Source organism: Trichechus manatus, unplaced genomic scaffold (genome assembly GCF_000243295.1).
Source record: "Trichechus manatus latirostris isolate Lorelei unplaced genomic scaffold, TriManLat1.0 scaffold00001, whole genome shotgun sequence".
NCBI lineage: Eukaryota > Metazoa > Chordata > Mammalia > Sirenia > Trichechidae > Trichechus > Trichechus manatus.
Window position 1 is genome coordinate 37,289,084 of NW_004443937.1, and position 17,915 is coordinate 37,306,998.

General features: G+C 44.9%; 1 protein-coding gene across 1 annotated transcript in view; it reads left to right on the forward strand.

Annotated features, from left to right (window-relative positions):
• Positions 1-10,144: 10,144 nt before the first annotated feature.
• Positions 10,145-17,915, forward strand: part of ABHD6 (abhydrolase domain containing 6, acylglycerol lipase) — a 32,142-nt gene continuing 24,371 nt past the window's right edge. Inside the window, exon 1 of the mRNA XM_004368647.2 lies at positions 10,145-10,293. Coding sequence (XP_004368704.1) covers positions 10,175-10,293 — 119 coding nt within the window. The 5' untranslated portion in view covers positions 10,145-10,174. The remainder of the gene's footprint in view (positions 10,294-17,915) is intronic.

Consider the following 17,915-nt stretch of genomic DNA (forward strand, 5'->3'; position numbering starts at 1 on the left):
GTTGAACTGCCAACCTTTTGATTGGCAGCTGAGCTGTTAACCACTGCCCCACCAGGGCTCTTTGTCCCTGGTAACCACTAATAAACTTTGGTCTCTAGGCATTTGTCTCTTCTAGGTATTTCGTATGAGTGGGATCATACAATATTGGTCCTTTTGTGTCTGGCTTATTTCACTCAGCATAATGCTGTTTAGTGTCTTCCAGGCTCATCTGTGCCGTAGCATGTGTTAAGACTTCGTTTCTGTTTATGGCTGGCCAGCCCTGTTCTTGAGCAGTGTGATCCCTGGTCACTAAACACCGTGGTAGCAATATTATCCGCGTTTGCCCATTGGTTGCTGCCTTCTCCCATTCCCTTCTGAATAACTTTTAGATAAACTCTAATCCTAGATGGAGAAGGAGAGTTCTGTATCTTTATTTGACGTTCTTAGTTGAGTTCGTAGTCCTCCAGAACCACCGTTCTCCTGAGAATGCCTGTTCTTCCATTATTGCGTTTCACACCCATGAAGCCTGGGTATCACAAAGCACGTCCCCTGCTATGACCTCTCACTGCTTATTTTATTCTTGACCTCTTTCAAGCATATCTATGCCTGGGTGCTTATCTGAGATGGCCTGCCCTTTGTGCACACTGGAAGGACCAGTACAGGTTGTTTAATTGGGGGAGGTGTCCTGAGCAAGAGGCAGACTATAAAGCCACAGGATTTTTGTACTTTGACTTTGCTTTGGAGGAGAAAGCTCCACCTCTGTTGAAGCCAGCAATTTGGACTGCTGTTAGCAGTTCATTCATATTCCCTAATTTGATTTAATGCTTTGTCATTTTATTTCTTGTGATTCCAGAATCTCATTTTCAGCTTCTGCCAGAGCCAGTAGCAGCTGGAAAAGAAGGCTGTGCTCTTTAAAGAGTGAGTATTGATTTTTAACATCATAGATTACCTCAACATCAGCACTTAATGGGATTGGGGCCGCCCCTGCACACTCCCTCGCAACCCCTCTGCAGGCCAACCTGGTGGGTGATTTCTCTGATTTAGTATGTCTGGTGGTGGGGGGAGGGACTGGGCACCTGAAGCTTTCAGAAGCTCCTTTCCATCCCCCTACAAACAGTCCTCAAAGGCTGTGCCAGGAGTAGAGCTCTGAGCTTGAAAGGAGTCTAGAAGACATGGGCCTGTGGGGCCAGGACAGGCTGTGAAGGCCGGAGAGGAGCTCATCAGGCAGCCAGGGCATGAGGGTGCACGACACGGAAGGAGCTGAGGAAAGACAAAGTGATGAGGCTGTATGGGGCTTGCATGGGGAACAGGAGTTGGTTGTTTGGGATACAGGTGGAGACATGGGAATCAAGACTGGAAAGCTGAGTTGAGACTGTGTGGCATGGTTGGAGTCCACATTTTATTTGGTGAGTGTTAGGCCAGGGCAGCCTAATCCCTGGTGTGAACTGAGAGAATTCCTTTGGCAGCTTGGGATGGGAAAGTGTAGCCTTTACAGAAACGGGAGCAGGAAGAAATGAAGACAAGGACCCAGTATGGTGGCCGAGAGAGCTGTGAGCTGACTCATACAAGGTGCCACACCTAACGGGAATTTTTATTCCTATCTAACATTCCTAGTAGATGTTGAACCAAACAGGCTAAAGGGATTGGTTGCAAGAACCTTTTTGAATTTTATTTAATTTTAACTAATTTAAATTTAAATAACCACATGAGGCTAGTATCTGCCACCTTGGATAGAGCGGCTTGTGTGGACTCAGGCAAGTTAATCCATTGCTGGTACCTCTTCACCATTGCACTAACAGGAGTGGCGAGCAAGTTAGAAGAGTGAAAGGTGCTTTGGAGTCCGGGAGGCTAGACTGATGGGGAGACTGGGCAGGAATTGGTGAGTTGGGAAAAGTGGGAAGGTGTGTCTGGTGCTCTGGTAAGACTTTTGGGTCACAGAGGTAGTCTAGCAGGCATCTGGAAAAGTCTGAGGAGCTCTTGGCCAGGAATGTTCTTTTCAAGTTCCCTTCAGGAGCAAGCGGTGGAGAATGTGGGAATGGAGAGAGTGCGGAGAGCATCATGGGAATATCCAGGGGGGAGAGTAAGGAGAACATCCTGGGAATATCCAGGGGGGAGAGTGAGGAGAGCATCCTAGGAATATCCAGTGGGGAGAGTGAGGAGAGCATCCTGGGAATACCCAGGGGAAAGAGTGAGGAGAGCATCTTGGGAATATCCAGTGGGGAGAGTGAGGAGAGCATTGTGGGCATTTCCAGGGGAGAGAGTGAGGAGAACATTGTGGGAATATCCGGAGAGAGAGTGAGGAGAGCATCCTGGAAATATCCAGGGGAAAGAGTGAGGAGAGCATCCTGGGAATATCCAGGGGAAAGAGTGAGGAGAGCATCTTGGGAATATCCAGGGTGGAGAGTGAGGAGAGCATCCTGGGAATATCCAGGGGGGAGAGTGAGGAGAGCATCCTGGGAATATCCAGGGGAAAGAGTGAGGAGAGCATCTTGGGAATATCCAGTGGGGAGAGTGAGGAGAGCATCGTGCGCATATCCAGGGGAGAGAGTGAGGAGAACATTGTGGGAATATCCGGGGAGAGAGTGAGGAGAGCATCCTGGGAATATCTGGGGGAGACTGAGGAGAGCATCATGGGAATATGCAGGGGGGAGAGTGAGGACAGCATCATGGGACTATCCGTGGGAGAGAGTGAGGAGAGCATCTTGGGAATATCCAGTGGGGAGACTGAGGAGAGCATCATGGGAATATCTAGGGGGGAGAGTGAGGAGAGCATCGTGGGAATATCCAGGGGGGAGAGTGAGGAGAGCATCCTGGGAATATCCAGGGGAAAGAGTGAGGAGAGCATCTTGGGAATATCCAGTGGGGAGACTGAGGAGAGCATCATGGGAATATCTAGGGGGGAGACTGAGGAGAGCATCGTGGGAATATCCAGGGGGAGAATGAGGAGAGCATCATGGGAATATCCAGGGGAAAGAGTGAGGAGAGCATCATGGGAATATCCAGGGGAGAGAGTAAGGAGAGCATCATGGGAATATCCAGAGGGGAGAGTGAGGAGAGCATCCTGGGAATATCCAGGGGAGAGAGTGAGGAGAGCATCATAGGAATATCCAGGGGAGAGAGTAAGGAGAGCATCATAGGAATATCCAGGGGAGAGAGTAAGGAGAGCATCGTGGGAATATCCAGGGGGGAGAGTGAGGAGAGCATCGTGGGACCCTGACCAGGTTTGCTCACAGCCATAGCTTGCTCTAACAGCTGAGCTGCCGGAGCTGCAGAGTGCAGAGGAGGAATGGGCTCAGGCAGAGTGAGTGGGAGACAGGAAGGCAGTAATCCTGGGGGTGGTGTCATGCTTTCAGTGATGACTGGGCAAGCTTAGCTGCTTGCTTGAAAGTTTCAGTGTGTTCTTCCTCCATGAAGGAGAAGATAGGTGTGACAAGGTGTTAGAATTGCCCATTTCTTGAGTTACTCTGTCTCCTCAATCCTGGGGCTTCCAGAGAAAATCTTTTCTTTGTGTCTTTTTCAGCTGTTAATCATTAACGATAGTTTTGAGGAATCCATTGATATTTACGAAGCCTGGTTTCAGAATCAGTGTTGGATAGATGCAGCAGGTGGGGTACTGCACGGAGATTTCAAGTACTTAGTGTTTTCCACTAGGAAATAATTTTCACTTCACAGAATTAAAGGGAAAAATCATAAGCAGCTCTGGATAGTTTTAAAAACACATCAGCCTGGATAAGGTGATTTGTAAAGTTGTTGGCATGTTACTTGCTCTTAAAACAATTCTAAAAGAATACAGTGATGTTGGTGGGGGCACTGAGCTCTGTGCCTTATGCGTAACTGATTGCACTATTGTGCAATAAATGTCAGTTTACAGAAAGCCTGGAGGAATGGCAGAGATAGCACGAACTGGGAGGCCCACATGATTGGACCGAAATTCAGGTCATGCCACTAATCCACCAGGTGACCTTGGAGGTGTATTCTTAACCTCTTTAGGCCTCAGTTTCTCAATCTTTAAAATGGGGTAAATACTTAATTCCATATGATTTTATAAGGGACAAAATGAGAGGCTGTCTATCAGTCACCTATGCGGGGCCTGGCATGTAGTAGTTACTCAATAAATGGAGGCCGTCACTCTTACGTCTTTGGTTCTGGTGGTGGTGGGCATGGTTATTGTTGCTGTTACGATTTATTATTATTTTGCGGGCACGTTAAATTTTGTAACATATGTAGATGTCTGGGGAAAGACATCTGAAACTGTAATTTATACATTCTATTTACTCTTGGATTTTTACTTTATACCCTGAAGATTAAGCTCAGGATCCCCAGTTTTCAAAATCAATTAGAACATAGAAAGAGAATGGGTCTATCAAATAGTATATTATTGTGGTTGTTGGGTACCGTTCGAGTTGATTTTTACTCATAGCAATCCCATGTGACAGAGTACAACTGTCCCATAGGATTTTCTTGGCTGTAGTCTTTACAGGAGCAGATCACCAGGTCTTTCTCCTGCAGAGCCATTGGGTGGGTTCAAACTGCCAACCTTTCTGTTAGCTGCCAAGCGCTTAACCATTGTGCCGCCAGGGCTCCTTGTCTAATTTTATGCCCTCCCAGTAAACTTGGGAGGCTAAGGTTTCTCTGATGCAATGTTTATCTGGATCCACTGAATATCCTCTATTCAATCAATCGTTCCCTCTGTGTTCAGAGAGAAAGGCTTGGGTGTTAAAAGGTGGCAGAGGAGGCCGGGGGCAGGGATCTGAGGGTGATCTCAGTCTGGGATCTGAGAGTGTGTTGTTGTCCTTCGTATGCTAACAGTCTGCTCTCCTTCCTGACATCACCTCTTTTCCCACGGTGCTGCAGGGCTGCCTTGAACCGTCTTTAACCCTGGGGTGCCTCACTTTACATAATAGGTAAAACGAGTGAGTTTTTATTTTTCCATTTATTCAGGCAATAGACATTATCAAGGACCATGTGTTTGCCAGGTACCGTTCTAGCTTCTGGAAAGATATAACAGGGAACAAGATACTCATGGAGTGTGCCAGACCCTGCTCTCAAATTGACTGGCGTAATTTCAGAAATGTGTTCAGTCGACAGAGTAGGAGAGGACAGGGGAGATGACTTGGTTGATTGTTCTCATGGAATAGATGAGGAAACCAAGGTCTCACCGCTGGTGTGTGGCCAGGCCAGGCAGAGCACCAGCTGGAGCGCCCGGTCCCCAGCCCCCTGCACCTCCACTGCACTAGTGTGACCCCATCGGCAGCCGCTCACGTGCCGCCATCACGGTGTTCGCCGGATCCATGTATCACCTACGTAATGTTTTTCTTTAACTTAATTTATTTTTAAAGCATCCCTATCATAAACTGAAAGGATCCATAAAAAATACATATAAAGAAACAATGTTATTAAATGGCTAGATGCTGTTTCCTGCAGAAGGCTCAGGGTTAGAGAGCTGTCCTGAGAGTATCTCTTTGACTTAAGCGGGACTGAAAAAACTGAAAAGAAATAACTTTCTCAGTGTGTGTCAGCGTTATTTAATGCCGGGTACCCCTGAGGCATGATTTAGTATTCTTATACTCCCGAAAGTCCTCTCCCAAACTGTTCATTTTCTAGTGCTGCTGTAACAGAAATACCACAAGTGGGTGGCTTTAAAGAACAGACATTTATTTTCTCACAGTTCAGAAGTCTAAAGTCCAAATTCAGGGCACTGACTCTAGAGAAAGGCTCGCTCTCTCTCTCTCTGTTGCTCTGGGGGGAGGTCCTTTGGTCAGCTCCTGTAGTCCCGGCATTTCTCAGTTCCTTGGCGACCTCCAGGTGGCATCTATCTTTCCCCCATTTGTACTTGCTTGTCCCTGTGCCTAATCTGCTCTTTTTATAACTCAAAAGTGATTAGATGTAAGACATACCCTACACTGATATGTTCTTATTAACGGAACAAGAACCCTATTCCCAAACGATCCACAAGTATACAAAAAAGACCCCAAACTTGTTGCCGACAAGTCAATTCCAACTCATAGCGACCCTATAGGACAGAGTAGAACTGCCCCATAGGGTTTCTAAGGAGCGGTGGTGGATTTGAACTGCTGACCTTTTGGTTTGCTGCTGAGTTCTTAACCATTGCGTCACCAGGGCTCCAATCCACAGTTACAGGGGTTAGGATTCCAGCACACATTTTGGGGAGACACAGTTCAATCCATGACACAAACCATCAGTTGTATGGGCCCCATGCTTTGGGACACTCTACATTATACCCCTTAGTTGATTTTTGGTCATTGGTGGTTCCTGGCTCACGAGGCTTCAGTTTCCTTGAGTACCTAAAGTATTCTATAAACCAACACGAGCAGGGACAATCGTTATTTCATTTTACTTGGATCCGCAATCAACACCCATGGAAGGAGCAGACAGGAAGTCAAACAACGCCTTGCACTGGGCAAATCTGCTGCAAAAAGACCGCTTTTAAGTGTTGAAAAGAAAAGATGTCACCTTGAAGACTAAGGTGCGCCTGACCCAAGCCATGGTGTTTTCAGTCACATCATATGCATGTGAAAGCTGGACAATGCATAAGGAAGACCAAAGAAGAACTGACGCCTTTGAATTGTGGTGTTGACGAAGAATGTTGACTATACCATGGACTGCCAAAAGAACGAACAGGACTGTCTTGGAAGAAGTACAACTAGAATGCTCCTTAGAAGCAAGGATGGCGAGACTACATTTTACATACTTTAGACATGTTGTTAGGACGGATCAGTCCCTGGAGAAGGACATCATGCTTGGTAAAGTAGAGGATCAGCAAAAAAGAGGAAGACCCTCAACGAGATGGATTGACACAGTGGCTGCAACAGTGGGCTCAAGCATAACAGGGATTGTGAGGATGGCGCAGGACTAGGCAGTGTTTCGTTCTGTTGTACATCGGGTCGCTGTGAGTCAGAACCGAGTTGATGGCACCTAACAACAACAAAGTGGGAACAGGCAAGTGCCTTTTCAGAGGAAAGCTGGGGCAAGTCTTCTGTAAAATGACGGATGTTGCAGAGACAGGAGCAATTGCCTACTCTTTATCTGTATAGAAAACTCAGAAAGCATTGCGGTTTCTTCAACCAGAGCCTAACTTTATTTGACCTTGTCAGGGGAAGTGTTTGGGGCTCTCTGTAATAAGTCCATGGCTTGCTATAAATTGACTGTACTCTACAAAAGCTCCTTACTAAAGACTTTATTCTGTTATTAAATGGAAGGTGGAGCCCGATGAAACTGACTTTGACCTCCACGGCAGGAGCTGACAGTACCCTGCGTTCAGGACCACCTCTGGTGTCCGTCGGTGATGTATGTGGCTCTGGGCATAAGATGTCCTGTTTTCTAGTCCAAAGGGACATCATGTAATTAACTTCCTGCAGCTCAGGAAGCAGAATTCACAGTGGCCCTTGGCGGTCTTTGAGGTCTTGGTATTTTGTCGAGAAGTCCTCTTGATGCTGGCAGTTCCCATGTTCAAGTTTTTCTTGACCCATGAGGTTCAGACAGATTCACACAAATTCCCTTCCCTCTGGGATTAATTTGCTCACCCTCAACGGTGAGCGCTTTCAGCAGTGCCAGTTGTACCCTGCGTTAAATAGTTGACTCCTCTGGGGAGTTTTGTAATTACTGAAAACCAGGAGCATGTCACATCTCTTACAGCGTCATGGGCCATGGTTGTCCCTAGAACAAACTGAACAGGATTGGGTCCTTTTTGTAACTTTGCTTCTCATTAATTCACTTGTCCCTCATCTGTGTCATGTGCTATTCTAGGCACTGAGAAAGAGGACCATATATGATTGTCCCAGCCTTAAGGAGCTGTGGTTCTAGAAAGAAAAACAGGTAGTGATTTACGTGGGCTGGGAAAAGTACTTACAGTGGCTGAAAACCCAAGATGGCAGTGGAGTCAGAGGCAGTGTTTGTGCCCTTGGGACAGCGGCCGCTTTCATCACTGTAGACCAGGACTGTTGCCAGAGAGAGTGTGCGTGGAACTGAAAACAGCCATCTGACCCCCCTGTGCTCACCTGTCACCCCCCTAGAGGACTGTGAGGAGCTGGTCTGGCCAGAGCTCTTGGAAGAGACCAAACCTCTAAATGGAGATGTCACATCTTCAGCACCTTCAGTGGAGAAAGGAGGGAGGACAAGTGGAAGTGCTTAACAGCAGAGAGGCTCCAGAGACCAAGAAAAGGCACCTAAAAAAAACAGACGAAGTGGATCTGGGAGGAAGGGACAACGGGTCTGAGTCAGAAAACTGTTTGTAGTCACGACTCCTTCAGCTGGGTAGCCTGGGGCAAGTTGCTTAACCTCTCTGAACCTCAGTTTTCCCAGCTGGGGATAAAACATCTGCCTTACCTATTCAACAGGGTTGATGTGCTGTATCTACGGTTGGCAAATTATGGCCTGTGGGCCACATTTGGCCTGCAGCCTGTTTTCGTAAATAACCTTCACTGAATACAGTTAGGTCACGCCCATTTATTGCACCCATTTGTTACATATTGCCTGTGGCTGCTTTCTCGTGAGTTCAGAAGTTGTAACAGAAACCCTATGGCCCACAAAGCCAAAAACATTTATTATCTGTCCCTTTACAGAAAAAGTTGCCAACTCCTATGCTGCATAGTTGTGAGATCATGCTGTGCCCTCAGGAATTCATTATAAAATTTAAACGTGTACCCGTGACAGAGGTATATGGGAAAGATCTCTCCATTTTACAGGAAATTCAAAGGCTGTGATTTGTTAGATAGTCTCTTTTTTGTGTTTAGTGAACACTGCACACTTAACATAGGTGGCTGGGAATCGAGGCAGAGGGATACCTGGCTTTGAGGTCATTGGGGGAGTTGGTTTCTAGACTGGGGAGCATGATGGGACTTGAAATATTTTTCCATCCATGCTAGAATGAACCTCGTTTGCGCTTATGAGACAGGTCAAAATGGGAGTTCTGGCCTTACATTCAACTGTGAGTTCTAGAGCACCTATGATGTGCCAGCCCCTGGTATGGGTGGGTGCTGGGGACACCGTCCCTGTCCTCATGGAGCCCACATTCTAGCCTTCAGATGTGTCCATTAGGAAGACATCAGAAAGTACACAGAAAACTATGTTTTTTTGTTTTTTTCTATCCTAACTTTTTATTGAAAAGGTTCCTGGGTGGTACAAATGATTTGCACTTGACCACTAACCTAAAGGTTGGTGGTTCAAATTTACCCAGTGGCACCAAGGAAGAAAGGCCTGGTGATCTGTTTCCATAAAAATTACAGCCACGAAAACCCTATGGAGCAGTTCTACTCTGTAACACACGGGGTCGCCATGATTTGGAATCAACTCGATAGCAACAGGTTTGATTTACCTTTTTATTGTACATTATGTATTTTGAATAGGCTGTACATGTACATGATATGTAATTTAAAAGATTTAAAGGGGTATACAGTGAAAAACAAGTTTCCCTTCTATCCCTGACACCATGGATGCGACCACTGGTCCTGGTGTCTTATGCATACTTCCAGAGTTATTCTGTGTGAATAAAGCACTCATGTATACATACATTTTTTTTCATTTGTTTCTTCAGGGTCCCATGTCCGCCCTAATTTTTATTTTTAAAAATTGCAGACTTTAGAAAAGTTGAAAGAATGAAACTGTAAACACCCATTTATCCTTCACCTGGATTCACCAGTGGTTCGCATTTCACTGTGTTTGTATTTGCTTTATGTCTCTCTCCTTTCCCTCTCCCCTTAACACGCACATGCATACATGGGTACACGCGCGCACACACACAGTATTTTTACTTTCCTGAAATTTTAAACGTGAGTAGCAGGTGTCATTATACTTCCCTCCTAAATACTTCATCAGATATCCCCTAAGAACAAGGACATTTGCCTGCATAACCACAATTTCATCATCGCACTCAACGAACGTATCACTGATACAATATTATCTGATACCCAGTCCTTACTCAGATTTCCCTCATTGTCCCAGTAATGTCCCTTAGAGTCTTTTAAAATCTGAGACCCACCCGAGGATCCCTCACCACATTTGGTTGTCATGTCTAGCGTGTTTAAGCACTCTCCTCCCTCGTCCTCATCTTTATCCTCTTTCTGGGTTCTGCACGTTTCTTTGCCCCTTTGCTTTTGCTCCTTTCCTCTTGAGACAGAATTTCAATACGATCACTCTCTTCAGCCCCTGCAGGTGTTCGCCGGCCCTGGAGAGTAGAATGGATCTTGATGTGGTTAACATGTTTGTGATTGCGGGTGGCACCCTGGCCATCCCAATCCTGGCCTTTGTAGCCTCGTTTCTCCTGTGGCCTTCGGCACTGATAAAAATCTATTATTGGTAAGTTAATTCATTTTATAATTGAAGTTCTCAAGAGTAGCATAATGTCATCTTCTCTGCTTATCCTTTTTAATCGCTGTTGTTCAACAGTTTATCATGAAAAATTTCAGTCATACAGAAAAGTTGAAAGATGCTCATCCCTTTTTTTTAAATTTTGGAAGTATTCTTGAAGAATTGGTGGCAGTTTCTTACCAGATAGATTTTTTCAGGTTTTTGATAGTGTCTTTGGGAGGCCACCCACGCTCCCGGTCACTGAGTCTGTCTTCGAGCAAGCAAGGATTGTGCGTTTATCAGTTCTTTGATATTTTGTTTGTCACTGGATGCTGATCCTGTGAGGTCCTTACAGGTACAGTAATGTGCACTAAAAAAAATGAATTAGACTCCTCGAAGGATTAGGATTTCTGGGTTTGAAAGATTAGGACCATAGTCTTGTGGTACACTTGGTCAATTGACATAAAGTTATGTTCTACCTCCTAGATTGGTGAGTAATGTCTGGGGTTTTAAAAGCTTGTGAGTGACCATCTAAGATACAACTATTGGTCTCTACTCATCAGAGCAAAAGAGAAAGAAGGAAACCAAAGACTCAAAGAAGAAACTAGTCTATAGGACAGATAGTCTATACAAACCACAGCCTCATCTACCCTGGGACCAGAAGAACTAGATGGTACCCAGCTACCACTACCAACCATTCTGATCAGGGCCACAATAGATGGACCCTGATAGAATGGGAGAAAAATACGGAACAGAACCTCAAATTTCTATTGGACTAGTTGAGATTGGAGGAGGAAGATTCCCCAAGACTGTTGTCAAGATACTCTTAAAACCTTGAACCTCAAACCTTGAAGCTAACCCCTGAGGTCACCTTGTAGCTAAATAACAAATTGGCCCCAAAAATAATGAATATCACCCGTAAGTACTGTGCTCCTTTAAAAAATCACCTATATTAGACCAAACAATTAACAATTACTTTAAAACAAAGACAAGAATGTAAGGAGGAAGGGAAACTAGATTAATGGAAACGGAACAACCAGAATAGAAATAATGAGGATGTTCACATGTTGTGAAGAATATAACCAGTATCACTGAACAGCTTGTGTAGAAATTGTTGAATGGGAACCTAAACTGTTCTGTAAACCTTCACTGAAAACACAATAAAATATTATTTAGGAAAAGGAATTAGAAGGAAGCCAGGACCATTGAGACAGCATGTGTAAGGACAGACCAGTGGTTTTAGATGTGTTAGAAAAGTATTTATTAGTAAAGTAACAGAAAGAAAAAGAAGTTTCCAGAGTTTCTGTCATTCTTGTACCACCTTCATGATTCTTGTCCCATCTGCATACCACCTATACTTTTATTTTCTTTTCTATATTTTTTAAGAGTGACTTACTTTTTTTTTTAAACCTTAAGTCTATTTTAAAAGGAAGCTTTCTATCTCTACCTTACCAGGAAAACTTGCCATAAATAGTAAATTAACATAAAAAAGTAAAAATAAACACAATGACATTAAACATGTTACTCAGTTTAGCCTAGATGCTGTTGCCTACAAAAGATTCTGAGTCTCCTTTCTCTTTGTTATAAAATCTAAAAGAGGTGTTAGAGGTGCAGCAGCCCCAAAGGCTAGGACCTTTCTCCTTGGTAAAAATTGGAAGGTTAATAGTTGAAGAATGACTTTCTCATGAGGCGCTTCAGTGACTGTTAGGGACTGAATTGTGTCCCCCCAAAATATGTGTTGTAAATCCTAGCTTCTATGCCTGTGGTTATAATCTCATTTGGGAGTGGGTTGTCTTTGTTATATTAATGAGACAGGATTTTGTGTAAGGTGTATCTTGGGTCAGTCTCTTTTGAGATATAAAAGATTAAACGCAAGCTAGAGGCAGAGATGAGGGAATAGAGATGCCAAGCTACATGAAGATCTCCCAGGAGCAGAAACTCAAAGAGACAAGGGCCTTCCACCCACTTGTGGTATTTCTATTATAGCAGCACTCAATAACTAAGATGGTGACTTTTCTTTTTTTTTATTGTACTTTAGGTGAAGGTTTATAGAACAAATAGTTTCTCATTAAACAGCCAGTACATATATTGTATTATGACATTGGTTAACAACCCCGAGGGAGAGTGTCAACACTCTCCCTTCTCAATCTTTTTTTTTGTGAAAATACACATACCCAAAGATACACCATTTCAAAAATTTCTACATGCACAGTTCAGTGACATTGATTACGTTCTTCCAGTTGTGCTGCTATTCTCACTTTAGATGAAGGTTTACAGAACAAAATAGTTTCTCATTAAACAGTACAGATGTTGCCCTATGACAATGGTTAACAACCCCACTACATATCAACACTGTGCTTACTCAGCCTTGGGCTCCCTATCACCAGCTTTCCTGTCCCCTTCTGCCTTCTAGTCCTTGGCCCTGGACTGCTGTGCCTCATTAGTCCTGTTTTGTTTTATGGGGCTGTCCACTCCCCGGCTGAACGGTTGTCTTAGTCATCTAGTGCTGCTACAACAGAAATACCACAAGTGGATGGTTTTAATGAAGAGAAGTTTATTTACTTACAGTCAAAGTAGGCTAAAAGTCCAAATTCAGGGCGTCAGCCCCAGGGGAAGGCTTTTTCTCTCTGTTGGCCTTCTTCTCTTCAGTGTTCCCCCAGACTAGGAGCTTCTCGGTGCAGGGACCCCGGTACAAAGGGCGTGCTCTGCTCCTGGCACTGCTTTCTTGATGGTATGAGGTCCCCCTGGCTCACTGCTCACTTCTGTCTTTTACATCTCAAGAGATTGCCTCAGGACACAATTCAGTTTTGTAGATCAGGTCCTGCCTTACTAACACAACTGCCACCCATCCTCCCTCATTAACATCATAGAGGCAGGTTTACAACACACAGGAAAATCACACAGTACCAGGAATCGTGGCCTAGCCAAACTGATAAACACTTTTTTGGGGGGATATAATTCAAACCATGACAAAGGTGAACCTCAGAAGTGACTTCACCACTGAGCTTATAAAAGGGTGTCTGGGGGCCATACTCTAGGGGTTTCTCCAGTCTCTTTCAGGCCAGTAAATCTGGTCTTTTTTGTGTGTGTTATAATTTTGTTCTACATCCTTCTCCAGCTCTGTCCAGAATACTCTGTTGTGATCCCGGTCAGAGCAGTCAGTGGTGGTAGCTGGGCACCATCTAGCTGTACTGGACTCAGTCTGGTGGAGGCCTTGGTAGCTGTGGACCATTAGTCCTTTGGACTAATCTTTTCCTTGTATCCTGTTCTCTTCATTCTCCCTTGCTCCCAAAGGGGTGAGACCAGTGGAGTACCTTAGATGGCTGCTGACAGGCTTATAAGACCCCAGATGCTACTCACCAAGGTAGAAAGTAGAACATTGTCTTTATAAACTGTGTTATGCCAGTTGAGCTAGAGATTCCCCGAGACTGTGGTCCCCACAGCCCTCCGCCCAGCAATTCAGTCCCTGAAGGAATTTGGATGTGTAAATGGAGCTTCCATGACCTTTCCTTGTACAAGTTATGCTGGCTTCCCCAGTATTGTGTACTGTAAGACAGTGACTTTTCATGACACATCCATTTGCCAAGTAAGCTCACTTCTCACACCCCAGGGTATGCATCCCACCGTGAGAAACAGTGAAATAGACGTGGTTCTTCCCTCTGCCCTAAGTAAGCACACAGATTTAACCAGGGCCTCTGGAAGTTAAGGAGCCCTGATGGTGCAGTGGTTAAAGTGATCGAATGCTAACCAAAAGGTCGGAGGTTTGAAACTACCAGTGTCTCCATGGGAGAAAGATGTGGTGGTTTCTTCTGTAGAGATTTACAGCCTTGGAAATCCTTTGGGGTCGCTATGACTCGGAATCGACTCGACGGCAGTTTGGTGTTTTGGGTTTTTTGGTTAGCACTCACTTCCGTGCGCAGAAGAACGCCTGGCGCTTGTGCCCTTTATCTGCCCTCCTTTCTGTGTTCCCTTCTGTTTCACTGGAGTGTGGAATTTTCCGCCTGCCTGATCCTTGAAAAGAAGCTAATTGAACAGAAGGGAGCCTTTCATCCATCCCTCTCTCTCTCTCTCTCTCCCTCTCCCTCTCTCACAAAGCTGAGACTCTGCCAATCATTGCCCGGGACTTCAGTGCTTGGGGCCAAGGCTCCTGTGTGGCCCCCAGAATGGAGAGGACAGGGTCCTCTCCTTCCCCCCTGTCCAGCAGGGGCACCGTAGACTTCCCTACACAAGCGCCATTCTTATTAAACAAATCAAACTGAAGCAGAGAATGTCGTTTGCTGATGTGGACCGTAACCATGGATATGGCCCGTAACCATGGATATGGCTGCCTACAGACCTGTGATTCTATCAAGGCTGATCCCACCCACCAAACGCAGAAACCAGCCCCAGTGCTGCCTCCCAGCCCCCATGCTTTCTGGGCTGTCGAGGAGAAGGGTTTCAGAGTCAGAGTTTCAGAATCATTTTGATACTTGGCTTTTAAAGAGAAAAATAACTTCGTAGCAAATAATTCACTTTTTAAAAACCGAGTTAAAGTTCACATAACGTAAAATTAACCCATTCAAAGGGGACAATTCAGTGGTTTTCCGTATACCAACAGAGTTGTGTGACCGTCCCCCCGTCTAATTCCAGAACTCTCCATCTCCCCAAAAAGAAAGTCCTTGCCTGTTAGTGTCCTCTCCCAATTTCCCTTCTTCATCCCCTGGCAACCGCTAGTCTAGTTTCTGTCTCTTTGGATTTGCCTCTTCTGAACACGTCATATGAGTAGAATCATACAACATGTGGCCTTTCGTGACGGGCTTCTTTCACTTAGATCTGTCGGGAGTGCAAACGGTTTGCTCTCGACTACTAACTGAAAGGCTGGTGGTTTGAATCCATCTGGTGGCATCACAGAAGACCTGACGATCTGCTTCTAGGAGATCACAGCCAAGAAAACCCTGTGGAGCACAGTTCTACTCTGAAGCACATGGAGTCACCATGAGTAGGAATCGACGCGACAGCAACAACTGTTTTTGTTTTGTTTTGTTTTGTTTTTTTCCTTTCACTTCGCATGATGTTTTCAGGGTTCATCCATATTGTAACATATACGAGTACTTCATTCATATCTGTGGCTGAATAACATTCCACTGTATGGATATACTTTGTTGTTGTTCTGTACCTTTCAGTTGATTCCAACTCATGGCAACCCCATGTGACAGAGTAGAACTGCCCCCATAGGGTTTTCTAGGCTGTAAACTTTATGGAGGAGCCCTGGTGGCGCAGTGGTTGAAGCACTTGGCTGCTAACCAAAAAGGGCAGCAGTTGGAACCCACCAGTGGCTCTGCAGGAGAAAGATGTGGTAGTATGTTTTTGTAAAGAGTCACAGCCTTGGAAACCCTATGGGGCAGTTCTATTCTGTCTTGTAGGGTTGCTGTGAGTCAGAATCGACTCGGCGGCAGTGGGGCTTGGCAGTGGGAGTCTTTATGGGAGCAGATCGGCAGGCGTTTCTCGTGCAGCCAACCTTTCAGTTAGCAGCTGAGTGCTTAACCATCCTGCCACCAGGGCTTCTGTGTTTATCCAGTCATCTGTTGGTGGACATTTGGGTTGCTTCCACTTTTTGTCTTTTATGAATAATGCCACATAGCAAATAGTTCACTTCTATTAATAAATAATACCATCCAAACCTAGAGAGGCCCACAGATCAGAGCCTTCAGTCCCTCTTTAATTGATGGGACAGACACATGGGATCTTAAGACCCACCCTTAAGGAACCCTTAGCCATGGTGCTTCTCCCAAGGCCTTCACTTACTGAGCTCCTTGTAATGATCCAGTGGGGTCACTTTGCAGACCTGGGTGGCTCAGGGCATTTCAGGACAGCTACACAAGCAGGAAACAGCAGGCAGTAGAGGTAGCACCCCCCACCCCCCCATCCTCACCACCCTGCTGAAGGAGTGCACTCAGGGTGAGGTGAAAATGTTATATGATGTGCTCTCCTCAACTTCCCTCTGGGATCTTCCTTGGCAGGCCAACATCTTCTCAGCTCCTCAGGTAACAGGGAACAGGTGTCCCCAGTAGGCTACATCCGGCCTTAGGAGCAGCTCTCTTTGGGACTAAGTGTCCCTGGAGTCTGTCCAGCCCATTTCCACAGCGATGTGGACAACTGCTGTGCCTGCAGGAGGTGCCACAGACTTCACCACATGTCAGAGCAGAGCCACAGCGGAGGTGCGGCGGCCGCTGTGGGTGACATCAGGGCTAGCTCTGATTTTCATTGTTTATTGAAAATACTAAGACTTTTCACATGACGGAAAAAACTGAGATTTTTCTAAGGTTTTTGTTTGTCCAAAGAAACTCATTAGTGAAATCAGGATAAGAAGTACTGAATATGAGAGGAAGAAAGGGATAAGGATTGGAAAGGAAAGGGAAAAACCTGCTATTGTTTGCAGTGACATGATTATGTACATAGAAAGTTCAAAAGAGTCTATAGCTAATTTCTTAACATTGATAACTAAATTTGAAAAGTTGCTGAATACAAGATCAATAAACAAAAACCAGTTATCTTTCTATATACTAGCAACAAACAAACAAAAATGAAAATTTCTCAATGATGGCATTTACAATAGCGTTAACAAATACAAAATACCTAAGAATAACTCTGAACGACAATGTGGAAGTCTGCTACAAAGAAGACTACAAAGTAATGGTGAGAGAAATTTAAAAAGACCTAAATAAATGGAGGGATTACTATATTCATGAGTTGGACGACTTAACATTATAGAGATGTCAGATTTCCCCACAATGATCTACAGATTCAGGGTACACCCAATTAAAATCCCAGCAGGTTTTTTTTTGCATAGTGTTTAATAAACTGATCCTTAAATTTATAAGGAAAAACAAAAAACCAATTAAGCGAGACAGTCTTGAAGGTGAACAAAGCTAGATGATTTACATATCAGCTATCAAGACTAATTATAAAGCTACAGTAAATTAAGACAGTGTGAAATTGGCACAAAGTGGGACAAATAGACCAGTGGAGCAGGAGAGTCCATTGCAGATGCACATAGATGCAGTCGCTTGATTTATGACTAAGGTGGCTCTCTACTGCAGCTGGAGAGGGGATATCCCTATGGAAAAAACAGAATCCCGATTCCTGTGTTAGGCAGAATGTCTAAAACGGTCCCCCAAAGATACCCTGCCCTAGCTCCTGGAACTTGTGAATATGATGAATTATGTTATTTACGTGGCATAGTTGACCCTAAGATAGGGAGATTATCCGGGTGGGCCTTATCTAATCACATTAGCCCTTAAAAAAAAGTGGAGAGATTGGAAGCATGTGAAGGACTCAGCCTGTTGCTGGTTTGAAGTTAGCCATGTGAGAAGGAATGCAGGAGGGCTCTAGGACCAAGGAGGAGCCCCCAACCAACAACCAGCAAAGAAATGGGAAGCTCAGTCCCACGACCGCAAAGAACTGAATTCTCCCCACAACCTGAATGAGCTTGAAAGTGGATTCTTTCCCAGAGCCTCCAAATGAGAGTCCAGCCCAGCTGACCCCTTGATTTCAGCCTGGTATACCTGAGGAGAGAACCCAGCTGAGCCCACATCTAACCTACAGAACTGAGATGATCAGTGGTTGTAATTTGTTATGACAGCCAGAGGAAA